The following is a 16,889-nucleotide window of genomic DNA, read 5'->3' as shown; positions in this document are numbered from 1 at the left end:
ACTTATTTCTGACTGCACTGAGGAAGTACTTCTGGGTTGGAGCAATAATACCATTAAGTAGGATATGTATTTGCCTTCCATGTGGCCAACCCAGGTGAGATCACCATCATCCGATGTTCTCCGAACCCTGCCAGTGCTAGGCCAAATGAAGAACCAGGAGTAATCCCTGAGCATTGCTGGATATTGCCCCCACACATACACTCCACACACCAAATTACTTTTTTAAAGAACCGATTCTTGGTTTCATTGACTTTTAGGATTGTTTTTTGGCTTTCTAGTTCATTAATTTCTGCTCTCAGTTTTATTTTCTTCTGTCTATCTGCTTTTGGCTCCTATGTTTGCTAATTTTCCAATTTCTTAAACTGTGCCATTAAGTTATCTTTATCAGCCCTTTCTTCCTTCCTAATGAATGCTTTCAAAGCTATAAATATTCCTCTTAATATCACTTTTTGCAGTTTTTCATGAATTCTGATCATTCATGTCTTTATTCTCATTTGTTTCCAGGAATCTTTTGATTTCCTCTTTGATTCCCCCTCCCCTCTGACCCACTGGTTTTTGAGTAGTCATCTATTTAATTTTCAAGTGGTAAAGTTATTTCTCCATGTCTATTTTAATTAACTTCTAATCTCAGTCATCATGATTTGAGAAGATAGTTGGTACAGTGTAAATCCTCTTGATTTTTCTGGAGACATATTTTATGGCCTAGCATGTAATCTGTCTTGGAGAATGTTCCTTGTGCATTAGAGAATAATGTATAAGTAACTTTGGGTGGATGACAAATTACATATTTGTGTATATAAATACATACATCTACTAAGTAGCTCTCATCCACTTACTCTTTCAAAACAAGTATATCCTTGTTGAGTAATGTCACCTACTACTACTGTGTTGTTATTTACATCTTTCTTCAAGTCTCTTAACACTTGTTTAAAGTATTTTTCTGACCTCTCATTGGGTGCATATATGTTTATGAATATAATTTTTTCCTGATGTAAATATCCATTGATTTTTAAGAAATGACCCTCTTTGTTTCTTATAACCCTTTTAAGCCTGAAGTCTATGTCATCAATATTAGATGGCCACTCTGGCTTTTTAAGTGAGTTGTTTGCTTGAAGGATTGGCTTCCAATCTTTGACTTTGAATCTATGTTTGTTCTGACTATTCAAATATGCATTTTGTTGGCAGCAGAATGTTATATTCAGCTTTCTGATTTGCTACTCTTTGCCTCTTAATTGGTGCATTTAGTCTGTTGACAATGAGAGAGATAATTGTCATGGGATTTTGTGGCATCTTTTTGTAGAAGTTTGATGTATTTGTGGAGCCTATCATACCTTAAAGTAGACCTTAACTTCTTTTACGGTAGGTTTTGAGTCTGTAATATTTCTGAGCTATTGTTTATTGATGAAGCTATGTATTCTTCCTTCAAATATGAGGTGTTTGTTTCATTGAGTTTTTCCATTATATCCTACCACTGCCTTTGGATTTGGAAGGTTGCGTTAAGTACACTTCTTCGTATAATTTCCCATTTTGATCTTGCTACTTTCAGTATTTCATCTCTCTGGTTTTCATCATTGTGACCAGGATGTACTTTAGGGTGCTTTTCTTTGGGTCTCTTTTAGCTGGTACTTTTGGGGTATCCAGGATGTGGATTTTAACACTCTTAAGCTCTGGGAATTTCTCAATAATGATGTCTCTAACTGTTTTCATAGGGGTTTTCTTTCTTGCTTTCTGGGACCCCAATGACTCTTAGGTTGTTCTTGCTGAATTTATCCCAAGGTCTATTATCATCTGTTCGCTTATTTTGAGGATTTGGTCCATCTGCTATTTATTTTAAGGCTCTTTCCAACTTCTTCAATTATCTAAAGATGTTACGCAGCTCATCTTCCAGCTCACTGACTGGAAGTTACTGTGACCTACTGTGACACTGTTGGTGAGACCTTCTAGTGAGCTTTTCATTTTGTCTACCTAGTTTTTCAGACCTATTATTTCTGTTTGAAGTTTTCTCATTCCTACTTTGATACCACCCCAAATAAAATTTAAGGAATTACTCCTAGAGGGTAAGGTGACAACATGGGAAGCTGGGGATCAAACCTGTGTCAGTATATGCAAGGCATAAGCCCTACTGCCTGTACTATTACTCTGGCCCCTCCTATTTTTAAAATGCAAGTGTTTGTCAGTGGTAGTTTGTTGGTAATGTAATATCTAAAAGATCTGTCTCTTTTACTTTAAATTGTTTTTTATTTATTTAAGCACTGTGATTACAAAATTATTCATGATTGAGTTTCACTCATACAATGTATACCAACCACCCGTCACCAGTGATCATTTCCCACCAATGTCCCCAATTTCCCTCCTAGCCTCCACTCTGCCTGCCTTTAGGGAAGATATTTTACTTCTTTCTGATATACTTATACTCTCTTCCTTTTTCCTTTTCCTTTTTAGCACTGTGGTTTGCACTATTGTTAATGAAGGGTACCGTGCATATGATTTTATCTGCTTTTAGCACCAAGTTCATGTCCAAAGTGACCAGTCCCAACTATCATTGTCATAATAAACTCTTCTCTACCCTACTGGTATCAAGATTCCTACCATAGACTAGTCCCTTGATCCTCATCTCTGTTGTCCCTGAGTATTATTACCATATTATCTTTTTTCTATCTTATATCTCACAAATTAGTGAGATTATGTCTAGCCCTCTCCCTCGGGCTTACTTCACTCCGTATAAGCTCCATATCCATCCATATCTAAGCAAATTTTATGACTTCATTTTTCCTAACAGCTGCATTAGGAATTTCCATTGTGTTAATGTGTACCACAGTATATTTAGCCACTCATCTGTTCTTAGCCACTTGGGTTGTTTTTATTTTCAAGTACACTTTGCTGTTGCTATAAGTTTAAAAAGTTTGAAAGAAATTGTAAGGAGAGATAGATAGCCAGTCAGTTGTACGACAGATTCATTCCATGGTGAACATGAGGTCAAAGAATAGAACTGTGGTTAGTTTGTTCTTATTTTCTGTCTTTGCTGAATCAGCTTTATATGTTTTGGGAGAGGTACACAGTTCACTTGTGATTGTAAAAAACTCCAAATACAAGGGGACACAAAAGGGAAGAGATCATTTGGCTTTCTTTCTGTGGGTGAATGTTGGAAATGTTTGTTTCACTAAAGTAACCTGTGCTTTTTTGTTGCTTTAGGCTGCCCTTTTCTTGGGTCTGGGAGTGTTGTTTTCACTGGTCAGCATTCCTTTGGTCATCTATGACTGGGCCTGCTCCTCCGGTAGTGATGAAGGCCACTGAGAAAAGGAAACATTCGGTCTGCTGTTCAGTCAAGTCACCACCCATCAGCAACCCCTCATCACTTCCTTTGCAAGTTTACAGAAGCAAACAGAAATAACAAGATACAAAATGGAAAAGCACTTTGGCAGCAAAACTGAGGCTGTTTGTATTATTTGCATCCATGATTTGGGATGACTCAAAGAAATTTCTTTTTAAATTTCATGCAATCACATTTCCTGGAACTTTCCACAATCAGTTTTCACTCTACATTTTTTTCATGGCCTCATGGGCTCATAACTTCACGAAATAATCATTAATTATGTTAATTATACATCCAGATTTATATATAATTTTCCTACTGATACTTAGCTCATACTCTCTGTAACCTTTCTAGAAGATAAAATTGAAATGTATATAGATATATTTATTTTGCTTTACAGAAAAATGGTTTCGTAAATAATTTGCTTATTTTGGTTAACATAGCACACAGGAATAATCATTTGAGAGACAGAGGCATGTGCTATTGCTGGATCAGAGTGTGCCCAATATTTGAGGCGGCTTTGATTACATGGGCTCCTGCAGTTCAGTGTATAAATGGTTACTTTATGCAGAGAGATTCCCTGGGGAGTGTTCCCAACTGGGATGGAGAAAGGAATAAGTTGTACCTTGGTAAATATGTTTAACACATATTATGTAATCTAGCAGATGAAATTTTGTTTTCCTCTTGGCAATTTGTGTTGAAGTTGCTCTCAATCTGGGTTAACTTCTATAGGAATCTTGGTACACAGTTGAGAGGCTACAGTACTCCATGCCTAAGAAAATATCCCTCTGGCGCAGATAGTCTTCAGACATATACCTGTATTGCTGAAGGGGGAGATCATTTTATTAAATGTTAAACTCAGTAGCTTTTATTCATGACTACCAGCTTTTTGCACAGAGAATAATGTGTATCTAGCCAAGGATGATTTAAGACCAGTAATTCCTGTTTTATATTTGGGTACTTTAGAGGGGGGGGGTGTCTTTAAAAGACTTGTTTTATATCTATAAATTTAGGTTATTACCAATACAAGAATTTCGTACCTTAAGTATCTTCATTCCTATTTCTTGTCTGTTAACAATTCATCCTGAGTCTTGGGCAAGAGAGATAAAGAACCACAAGAGAGAGGTTTTGAGAAAACTTGAAAGAAGTAATTGTGTACCTTCCTTCCCTCAAGTGCGGATCTTGGTGCCTGTATACCAGGATTACTTGTTCCTAACCAAGAAGTGGGCATTATTGCCCAGCCTACATGACCCACACAGAGAACAGGTTGTCTCACTCTCCTATCCTTTCACTATTTAGAACAGAAGAAAATACACAGAAACTGTATAAGAAGAGAGTTGTAGGAAAAGGTAACTTGGAAAGGAATGGGGGACAGCAAAAATTCCCAGAAACCTAGCCCTAAATTGAGCCATTACCTGTAAATGGATTTTTGGACATCTGTGTGCTCTGTGAGCTACTCTTTTTGAAAGAGGGCTGGGGTTTGATCTGCATGCTGATTGCATTTCTCAAACATTTAAATTCACTGAGCACAGATTTCTTATCCAGAGAGAAGTAGATTCAAACCACACTCTTGGCAGAGTTTCCAGGAACTTACCTCTTGTCTATGTTCCTACCACACTTAACTCTCCAAAAGCCTCCATATTCCCTGTAAGTCACATGAAATTGTCCTCTTTCTTTTGCCAATTAATGTTCTATCAAAAAGGCAGACTTTAGACCACTTTGTCACAGTCCTCTTGGGTGAAACAAAATGTTACTTCCTGCATTTCTTGGTAAGCTCATCAAAGCTTTCAGTGTCATGCTTCAGAATTATATTCATATTAGTTATTAGAGAATACCTTGCCTATTAAAATTCACAGCCATTTCTCTCCTTTCAGAAGAGTCTTCCATATTGGATGAATTGGAGAGAAACTGAGCAAAACAAATCATTGATCCTTTTGGCTTCACTAAAGAATGAAGTATGAAAATGAAGTAGCTAGTGAGACAACCTTCCATTAAAATTTTTTTCTGTTTTTCTTGTTGGTGTGTAACAATTAATTTTATACTCACAAGTCAGTTTAGAAAATTATTGTTAAGTCTTAGGAGATGTAGTGATATCTTTGGATCTCTGGAACTTATGTGTCAGCACAAGAAATTTTTTTATTTAAAATGTACTTAGGGGGTGCACAATATTGATGTTTGTGATGTGACAGATTTTCAAAATCTTATGTTTATCTTAACTTACTGTTGACTGAATATAATAAACCCTACTGTAATTTTTCAAATATCACTGATGAATTAGAATCATGTGTGTGAGATTAGTTATAAAGTGTCCTGCTCTTACTCTTGTTCAGAATAGTGAACTGGTAGCCCAAAAAATACACATATTGAAGATATTAGTAGGATTTAAACAACACGGTCATGTGCTGTAGAAGTTTTTCTCCTCAACAATATTAGTAGACTAAACAATATTATATCTTAGCTGTCGGGAGCAGCACATTTTCTTTTGGTAGATAAGAGTTTCACTGTAGTGAACAGTGACTGTTTTGTATTTTGGATTTAGAACTGTTCTCTAGCTTTTATAACAAACTATAGTAAAACCCTAATTAATTGCACTTCCTAAAAGTGGGTATAAAAACATGTTTATAAGAAAGAAATCTAGCTTTTTTAAGCATGGGCCAGCCCATGATTTATAAGCAAATGAAATCACAAAATTCTGTAAGATGGGTGTTTGCAAAACCTGTGATGCATTTTGGTTTAGAAAACGGGTTGTATGTTTAGAAAACGGGTGGCCTGGCCCCAAGACCAGCTAGAAAATTCCTAAGTTCATAATTTAACTGATATAGGAAAGCATAGGGGAAAAAATCTAATCATTAAAAGTAAACTTGTATTTAGAGGGTGTTTCTTCAGTAATGCCAGGAATATGCCACTGCTTTCTTAGTGGAATCTGGACTGACCACCCCAACCACATACCACCTTCTGGTGGGTAGGGGAACCATCGAGTGACCAGTGTGATCTGAAGCAGAATCTACAGGTAAAGCGGGAAAGTCCAGTGGCCCCTGTGGTAGGAAGGAGAATGGGAAACCCATTATACTGTTTTACTTTGGGAGGGACTGGGGCAGGTTGGGGGCACATCCAATGAGCTTAGGGCTTTCTCAATGTTCAGGGATCATTCCTGACCCAGTTTGTAGAACAATATGGATAGAACAAGGCTCAGCCAACTGCAAGCATGTTAACCTCTGTGCTCATTCCAGCCCCATGAAAGGCCTTTATTGGTTGGGAAACACAAAGGATGAACCTTAGTGAGTGCCCATTCTTCTTTATAGAAGTCTCAAATTGACCTACTTCCATTTTAGGGCCTTTTATTTGTATACTTTATCTTCCATTGCTGCATCGCTATTCCATATGCCAGCCACTGAAGCCAGCACACAGCACTTTTAACAATTAGTGTTATTAGTCTCTGTTGAGAACAGCACGTCCAGACATAGAGCAGATGCTCTCTAGGTGAGGGCTTAGAAAACTAGTGTAACCATCCTTCTATGTGACTAATACCCATCATGTTTGAGAACCACTTTATGCCAGTTAGTCTCCCTTTTTTTTTTTAAACCCATTAGCTTTAACACAGAAGATGGCTAGGAGTAGCACCCAGGGGGCCAGAAATGGGACTAGGTCTTTGTCAGGAAAGGATCTTAGGAATGAATTGCATCTTTCTTTTCACTGGAAATTCTGGCCCAGGGACAAGTTGTGAAGGAATGCCTTCTGCTCTCTAGTGAAATTTTAGAAAAAAACAGAATAAATAAAAAGTGAAATGTTGGAGAGGTAGTGGTTGATTGTTTTGAGAGGACTCAAAAGAAAACATCCTTTGTAAATGCAACCTTTGAGGAAACACAGCATTCCTATCAGGAGTGAACTCTGCAGTGTGTTTGAGGTCATTGTGTGGTGGTCATTCCTGTTATCTTTTTCATTAAAAGGTATATACTGCATAAGGAGATAGAAATTCCTCTGAAGAAAATGTAAAGCTCAGCCCCACTTCAGTAAACCTGAATTTGGAGGCATACTTAATTGGGGGCAAATCACAGCACCATTAGTTGGGGTGGATACAAGATCTGTGATATGATTATATATTTGATTTTTCTTCCATGAGCAAAAAAAAAGCTACTAAATTGCCTCAGTTTATCAGTATAATGACTTGAGGCTTATAAAAACTTAAATTTCAAGAATATAATCCTCTGTCTCAATTATAATAAACTTCTAGCCACTTTCAAATTAAAGAAGACACAAACTGTCATTTAACGAAACTAGAAAATTATTTTCCTCAGATTTGCCTTAGGGATGGCAAATTCTAAATTTCACATGGTAAATCATTGATGGTGATATAAGGTTTTCAGGTACACATTATAGTAGGATGACTAACAACTGAACAATTTCACCAAGTCTAGGAGGAAAACATCTTGAAAAACATGTAAAATTCACAAGGCTCAGACATTATTCTTTAGGGTTTTCTCAAAGGAAGGGATGTGAAACTGGGCCCGTCTGTATACAGGCTTGAATTTGTGTTCTTAAAAGGAAGAATCTATGCAGCTGAGGTTCACAGTAGGAAATACATCATTTGTATATAAATATATTGTAAATAAATAGGAGGCTGTATATTTTTGCAGTTGTTAATCCACACTGAAATAGAAGTACCTAGAATCTGCATATCAAATGTAGTTAAATATTAGTGGTTTCATTTGAGAATTAGAAAAATTTACATTCTCTTTCTGGTAATAGTTTCTTAATGTAAACTTGGAACCTAAAAATATTTCATTGTTTAGAAAGAGAAATATCTGAGAAATAATTATGTTGATTTCTTATATGGTACTAAGATAAATCATTTTAATGATAGTGCTCTGACAAATATGGTATATATAGACCCAAATCGTTGTCATAGAGAGATAAGTGCACCCAACTGACGAACCGTTCTTTGGGTAATATTCTTTCACTGTTAACACTAATACCACCACACAGTATTTATGAAAAACAAATTGAGGAAGAGAATGTTGGGTTTTGTTTTCACAAAACTCAACTGTCGCAACTCCCAAACTTTGGAATGTTCAGAAGTGGAAGAAACATGAATGTTAACTGTTAGCACAAATCGAAGGGAAAAGAATTCTTAACTTATCAAGATTTGGAAGTCTTGCATGTTTGCCTTTTGTTTTCAGTGTTGACGCCAACAAAATATTCTTAAGTAATTTTTTTCCCAAAAACATTTGAATTTTGTTCATTGGTACGAAATTCACACTCTGAAGTTCAGTGTATTTTAGATTTTATCTGAGTCCAGTATATGTAGCACATCACTGTTTTATCATGTAAAAACCTTGTAAATAAGTTTCAGATAAGTTATTTAAGTAAGTCACGAAGAAAACTTTGCTATTTATAGTTAATCAAATAGTTTTTTTAAGGATATGGTATAAATGCAGAAAGAAAACTTCTGTTCTATAACTGCTCTGTTAATATAGTTTTTAAACATTAAAATGTAAGCTACCAATAACATTGAATTTTGTGTTCATTATTTTTGATGCAATAAATGGAGGGCATTAGGATGCTACACACACTATTTAGGATTGCTGGAGACACGTACACATTGTGATGTTTTAGAATATTATATAAATTCACAGAAAAATATGCTTAAATGCTCAAACTTCAAAAAATAATGCCAATATTTAAAAATACCCCATCTGGTCTAAAACTTTTATTCCTATATTTTTCATAATCAGAGTTGGTTGAACATAATAATGTAACTCAAGTTCACTAAACCTGAATATCAGTTTCTGTGCTAAATTACAGAAGACATTATAGGTACATATAAAAATAGGAAATTTCATCAACAGTTCCACTTCTCTGGGAACTATTTATAGAAAAGATTATCAGCTTGACTTTGTCTTTGGCCATTATTGGCTTCTCCTCAAGATCTTGAGAAAGTTTTCTCTGACCACGTAAAGTCAGGGTTTGATTTTAGATTTCCCAGAATCACATCTTGGGGTACTACAGAACAGACTCCAAGGCCAGATACCCCTGTTAATAGGTTTATTTCCAGAACAGCGTTGGCTTTTTTTGGTGGAACTAGAAATCCAATCTGTCCCTTTATCCCTAAACTACAGATCGTTTTTATTGGAGAACCACATTGTGAAACTGGATGTGAAACACTGGGCTCATCATCCCAATCACTGTAGTTCAGTATAGCTTTTATACGTACATACCACCTATATCTGTCTCTTTGGGGGGCACACTGTAATGTTCAGGGGTTAGTCCTGGGTCTGCATTTAGGAATTGCTCCTGGCAGTGCTCAAGGGGTCATTTGGGATGCTGGGGATCAAACCTGGGTCAGCTTTGAGCAAGGCATGCACCCTACCCTTTGTACTACCATTCTGGCCCTTATATCTGTTGATTGACCAAAATCACAGATACAAACGCAAGTAGTTGTAAAGTATGTAAATGCAAAGAGCTGTTGAGAATACAAGTGCACTTTGTTCTAAATCAAAAGATTCAGTCCAGAGGAGGAAGGAATAGGTACTGGAAGTCAATTTGGTGACAAGAATGGCACTAGAATTTTGGTAGATGCAGTGATATGAAGCTATGAAGCTGTACCCAGCCATAATGTTGTAAATTCACGATAAATCAATAAAAGTTTATTTAAGGAGAAAATTTCAGTCTTGCAGTGATTTTGAAAGTTCTGATTGTTTATACATATCACCTAACACCTAAATGACACATAATGGTCTTGTTGAAGGTTAATCTCCTTCCTTTTGTGATGAACAATGGACTTAATGGTTACTTGGGAATTTAGGGGAGCTAGTCTGCTTTCTCTCTAGATTTAGAGGTGTGTTGCACATGGAAAGACAGTCTGGAAAGACTAGTGAGTCTGAAATAACTAGGCCAATCATTTGTATAACAATTTTTAATTGTTTATTTTTTAATTCTTTAATTTTTACACTAATTTAATTTTTAATTTAATTTAATTTTTACACTAATTTAATTCTTTAATTTTTACACTAATTTATATTTTCAAAACCATCTTTTCTTCTTTTGTAGGGTCAGTACTTAAAAACAGACCATAATTTATCTAAGCATATATGAAATCTATAGCATGAAATGATTTGTACAGATGAGGAAATAAAGACATCAGAATAGGGAACAGCTAATTGACCCAAAGAATACTAAAAACTAATCTCTCACATCACATCATAAAAAAATGACTAGTTTTTTGAAGACAAATGAGAGAAGTTTCTATGTTACTCTCATATCTAAAGAGAACCTATGTCTTTAAACATGGCTTTTATTTTTCTCTAATATAGTATAGTTTTGTTAGAGGGGTTTGGGGACGATACTGGGCAGTGCTGCAGCTGCTTCCTCAAACATGCTTATAGGACAATGCTGTATTGGAGCTCAAGCTTGGACCTCTCACACAGAGCATGTGTGTTTAGTTCTTCAAACTATATTTTAAACCCACAAGTATAAAACTATGACTCATATAAAGCAGTCATGTAAAAATATTTATATGAATTAAGGAACAAGTAAGATGTTATATAAAACATGGTCCAAAGAGAAAAATACATATATATTCATTCCTCAAAAAACTAAAAATTGAGTTTCCATTTAACCCAGCAATACCACTCTTGGGTTTATATCCTAGAGACCCAGAGACAACGCAGAAAAGTCACACCTGCATTCCTATGTCCATTGCAGCACTATTCACAATAACTTGAGTGAAACAACACAAGTGCTGAGAAGAGTTGAAGAAAGGCTAAAGAAATTATTGCACATAGTAGAATACTACATGGCCATTAGGAAAATGAAGTCATGATATTTGCTTTTAGACATGAAGAGTATCCTGGTATCCTGCTGAGTGAAATGAGTCAGAGAGAAAGGGACAGAATGATCACACTCATTTTTTATGGGACATAAAAATAATTATATGAAAATAAAACCAAAGATAATAGAAATGAGTGCCAGGATAACTGGTGGGTTGTCTGACACAAGTGGGGTGGAGGGAGACTGTAGTTAAGACAGAGAAGTGACCACTGTTAAAATGATAGTTGGAAATTATCCCTGCACAAGAACTGGGGTGCTGAAAAGAGGTGGTGTGATATGCACTTTACACTCAATATTTCAATCAATGATGCCAAAAAACTTTAAAGGGCTTGGGGAAGAGAGAGTAAAATGAGAATAATGTCAGCCATAGAGGCAGACTGTGGAGAGACAGGAGGTAAATTGGGGACATTGGTGGTAGGCATTGAATACTGGTGAAGGACAGATGTTGGGACATTGTATGAAACTCAACCATCTATGACATATTAACTCAGCATCTCATACTGATTCCATGAAAAAGAAAATTTAAAAAATTGCTCAAAGGACAGTTATGCAATCAGGAATGGCTAATAGTTGCAAAGGTGGCTCAATCATCAGATGAAACTGTTTCTACACCAGCAAAGTTATTTGCTTCACTACATAATAAGCATTTTTCTCCAATTTCTCTGGTTATAAAGTAACTCAAACAGACACACACAGAAATACACAAAGAAAATTAATATGGAATCAGATAACCTTGAAAGGAGTCTGCATCATCCCTATTGTGAGCACAAAAATTCAAAAGATTATTCTTGGTCATAAAATGATCAGCTTTATTAAGTTTGGCCTGACAGTTTGCATAACTGTAACAAGAGTGTTAACTATAGGGATCTCTTTGGGTTACACTGCAAATCTAAAGCCATGAGTCTATATCTGGAGCTACAGATAGTGTTTATAGCCAGTTTTAAAAGTTATACTTTGCAAGCCCAAGTCTAGAAAAGCAAGAAATTCTACTACAATTTATCAGCTTATCTACCAATTTGAATAAATTTCTCCGTAATGTAGTTCACCAAAATTTGTTGTCTCCTCCCAGATATGCTCATTTCCCCCCCTACAGGGGTGGCACTAGAATAGTTTTCTTTGGATGGCTTTATTGGAATTGGCTCAATAAGTAAAATCAATGTTATTAGAGTTATACAACATACCTGATTAAGTAAAAAGAAAAAAAACTCACAAATATGATATTCTCAGGGTGCTCAAACTTTTAAAACAGGTCCAGTCTATAGTTTAAAGAAAAACTATAAACTGGGGCCAGAGAGGTAGCATGGAGGTAAGGCATTTGCCTTTCATGCAGAAGGTCATCGGTTCGAATCCCAGCATCCCATATGGTCCCCTGAGCCTGCCAGGAGCAATTTCTGAGCGTGGAGCCTGGAGTAACCCCTGAGTGCTGCCAAGTGTGATCAAATAAAAAAAAAAAACTATGAACTCACAAGGCAAGGCTGTCCTCTCTTGCCACTCCTATTTAACATAGTACTAAAAGTACTTGCTATAGCTATTAGGCAAGAAAAAGATATCAAGGGAATCCAGATAGGAAAGGAAGAAGTCAAGCACTCACTGTTTGCAGATGACATGACACTCTACTTAGAAAACCCTAAATAATCTACCAAAAAGCTTCTAGAAACAATAGACTCATATAGCAAGATGGCAAGCCACAAAATTAACACACAAAAATCAATAACCTTTCTATACACCAATATTAATAAGGAAGAAATGGATATTAAGAAAACAATCCCATTCACATTAGTGCCACACAAACTCAAATATTTTGGAATCAACTTGACTAAAGATGTGAAGGACCTATACAAAGAAAAAAAATAAAACCCTGCTCCAAGAAATAAGAGAGGACACACGGAAATGGAAACACATACCCTGATTGGCAGGATTAACATCATTAAAATGGCAATACTGTCCAAAGCATTGTACATATTTAATGTGATCCCTCTAAAGATACCCATGGCATTCTTCAAAAAAGTGGACAAGCACTTTTAAAATTCATTTGGAATAATAAACACCCTCAAATAGCTAAAGCAATCATTGGAAAAAAGAATATGGGAGGCATTACTTTCCCCAACTTTAAACTGTATTACAAAGCAATAATTATCAAAACAGCATGGTATTGGAATAAAGACAGACCCTCAGATCAGTGGAATAGGCTTATGTACTCAGAGAATCTTCCCCAGACATACAATCACCTAATCTTTGATAAAGGAGCAAGAAATTCTAAATGGAGCAAAGAAAGCCTCTTCAACAAGTGGTGTTGGCACAACTGGCTAGCCACTTTCAAAAAAGCAAACTTAGACCCCCAGTTAACATCATGTACAAAGGTAAAATCCAAATGGATTAAAGACCTAGAAGTCAGACCTGATACCATAAGGTATATAGAACAACACGTAGGTAAAACACTCCATAACATTGAGACTAAAGGCATCTTCAAGGAGGAAACTGCACTCTCCAAACAAGTGAAATCAGAGATTAACAGATGAGAATATATTAAGCTGAGAAGCTTCTGCACCTCGAAGGAAATAGTGCCCAGGATACAAGAGCCACCCACTGAGTAGGAGAAACTATTCACCCAATATCCATCAGATAAGGGGGTAATCTTCAAAATATACAAGGCACTGACATAACTTTACAAGAAAAAAACATCTAATCCCATCAAAAAACGGGGAGAAGAAATGGACAGACACTTTGATAAGAAATGCAAATGGCCTAAGGGCACATGAAAAAATGCTGAGAGAGACACAGAACAGTCTCACTCATCTATGGGTTTTAAGAAAAATAAAACAATCCTCAGAGACAATGAAAGCAGTACTGGAACTTCCAGCTCACTTCATGAAGCTCACCACAAAGAGTGGTAAGTGCAGTTATAGAAATAACTACACAGAGAACTACCATAATCATGTGAATGAATGAGGGAACTGGAAAGCCTATCTAGAGTACAGGTGGGGGTGGGGTGGGATGGAGGGAAATTTGGGATATTGGTGGTGGGAATGTTGCACTGGTGAAGGGGGTGTTCTTTACATGACTGAAACCTAATCACAATCATATATGTAATCAAGATGTTTAAATAAAGGAAAAAGAAGTTTCAAAAAAATGCTGCACATCAATAATCATCAGGGAGATGCAAATCAAAACAACTATGAGGTACCACCTCACACCATAGAGATTGGCAAACATCACAAAGAATGAGAACAAGCAGTGTTGGCAGGGATGTAAAGAGAAAGGAACTCTTATCCACTGCTGATGGGAATGCCGTCTAGTTCAACCTTTATGGAAAGTGATTACTCCAGAAACTGAAAATCGAGCTCCCATACGATCCAGCTATACCGCTCCTAGGAATATACCCTAGGAACACAAATATACAATACAAAAATCCCTTCCTTATACCTATATTCATTGCAGCACTATTTACCATAGCAAGACTCTGGAAACAACCAAGATGCCCTTCAACAGATGAGTGGCTAAAGAAACTGTGGCACATATACACAATGAAATATGCAGCCATCAGGAGAGATGAAGTCATGAAATTTTCCTATACATGGATGTACATGAAATCTATTATGCTGAGTGAAATAAGTCAGAGAGAGAGAAAGACACAGAATGGTCTTACTCATCTATGGGTTTTAAGAAAATGAAAGACATTCTTGCAATAATTTTCAGAGACAAAAGAGAGGAGGGCTGGATGTTACAGCCCACTTCATGAACCTCACCACAAAGAGTTTAGTTAGAGAAATAATTACATTGCAAACTATCCTAACAATGAGAATGCCTGACGGAAATAGACAGCCTGTCTAGAGTACAGGTGGGGGCAAGGTGGGGAGGAGGGATATTTGGGACATTGGTGGTGGGAATGTTGCACTAGTGATGTGACTAAAACCCAACCACAATCATGTTTGTAACCAAGATGTTTAAATAAAAAATATTAAAAAATACTATGAACTATGAACACTACACTTATATTATTTTGAAGTAATAGCTACAGCAAAAACACCTGGGAAAGGGAGGCTGGATAAATGTCTTCAGTGGGTCGCATGTGGCCTGCAGACCATAGTTTGGGGAACCTTGTGTAAGGCCTTGGTTATATAATTCAATTTGTCCTATTATGTTGGTAGAAAGAAAGAGATTCCTCTTGAAATTATGCACATGTCTATATTGCTATGAAAAAGGCAGGGAGACTCCATTTATAAAATTTGGGATGAAAAATAGTTCTATGAAATGAAGCAAAAAATACATTATCACATTTTAGAAGTAAAGACTGAGATATCATAGACTTAAAATATAATAATATATTATAGGGCCTGAGAGATAGCATGAAGGCAAGATATTTGCCTTGCATGCAGAAGGATGGTGGTTTGAATCCCAGCATCCCATATGGTCCCCCGAGTTTGCCAGGAGCCATTTCTGAGCTTAGAGCCAGGAGTAACCCCTGAGCACTGCCAGGTGTGACCCAAAAACCAATATAGATATCCAAAACACAACATTAAAACAAAAGCAAGGCAACCACAGTAAAAGCAGCATCAATAAATTCCATTCTGATTAATTTTATTCTGCTGTATCTAGTTTGGATTAACATTCTTCACATTGTCATGAGTTATCTGCTTCAGAATTAAAAACCCTCCTGCAAAGTACTCAACATGTGCAACCTGAAAATTATCTAAGCAATGTCAATTCAATGTCAATTCATAAATATATATCCAAAAGTCTGCTTTTTGAGTATTTATATACTTTAAAGTAAGCTTTTTCCATGAATCTCTGGGGCTCTTACTTGGCTAGAAAATTAAATTTTAGACAGTCACCACCATATCCACTATCAATAAATTCCATAGACTCATTTTATTCTTAAAAATCAGAATACCAAGCTACAAAAAGTCATGGGTACATCAGCATTGTTGCTAAAGATGGGGCAATCTAAAAAGATCGAGGAGGTCAAGTCCCCACCCTGCCATAGCCTTGCCAACTGCACGCACTCTCCCACAATCGCCATTTCATCAATGCCCAAGTTCAGTGCTTTACCACTGATCTCTGCAAAGACATCTAACCAACCAAAACTGCAGATATGCTGGTATTTGGGCCGGAGATCACAGAGAGTTTTTTTTTAAGTGAGTACAGCACAGAGGTACTATCCTCTGCAACCCCTTCTCGTATTTCTGAAAAGGTCTGCAGTGGTAACGTCACCCACAGCCACTATTACATCCATCATCAGTCATCTACATACTCATTCTATTCTCATGAGATGGATACAAGCTATGAACAATCTTGAGTGTACTGGTCTTACAGTTGAAAACTGGAGCAATCTCAGGAGGAGAGATGGGCCAAATCCCCACTCTGCTAACAGCCACAGAAGTTAGAATTCCTGGAATGCATAGTTGAATATGCAGCTGCACAACACATCAAAATTTTTCAGTGCTGTCACCCCAGACACACCTAATTAGATATCTAAGTGGCATAGAAGTCACCTAATATTACAAAACAACAAATAGCAGGAAGATCAACTAGCAACTTGATAAAATTGCTTAGTAAACCTTCCAACAAGACTTCATTGAAAGATATAATAATTTTCACAAATTTCCTTTTGCTGTTCTTTGCAAAAAAATAAATTCATTACCACTGTAAATAAGCAATATAAAATATATTATTTTGTGCCTGCCAAGATGGCAGAATTATGAGTATATGGGAATACAGGGACAATGATGGAGAGAATTTTACACTGGTG

The 16,889-nt window shown here is 36.5% G+C and overlaps 1 protein-coding gene across 1 annotated transcript in view; it reads left to right on the top strand.

The window, feature by feature from the left end:
• The window catches only part of SLC38A1 (solute carrier family 38 member 1), a 99,809-nt gene extending 94,230 nt beyond the window's left edge, over nucleotides 1-5,579 (top strand). Inside the window, exon 17 of the mRNA XM_049783893.1 lies at nucleotides 3,193-5,579. Within this exon, the coding sequence (XP_049639850.1) occupies nucleotides 3,193-3,294 (102 nt within the window). The 3' untranslated portion in view covers nucleotides 3,295-5,579. The remainder of the gene's footprint in view (nucleotides 1-3,192) is intronic.
• The last annotated feature ends 11,310 nt before the right edge of the window (nucleotides 5,580-16,889 follow it).

The sequence above is a fragment of the Suncus etruscus genome, chromosome 11 (genome assembly GCF_024139225.1).
Source record: "Suncus etruscus isolate mSunEtr1 chromosome 11, mSunEtr1.pri.cur, whole genome shotgun sequence".
Taxonomy (NCBI): Eukaryota; Metazoa; Chordata; class Mammalia; order Eulipotyphla; family Soricidae; genus Suncus; species Suncus etruscus.
This window is presented reverse-complemented; position numbering and strand designations above follow the sequence as displayed.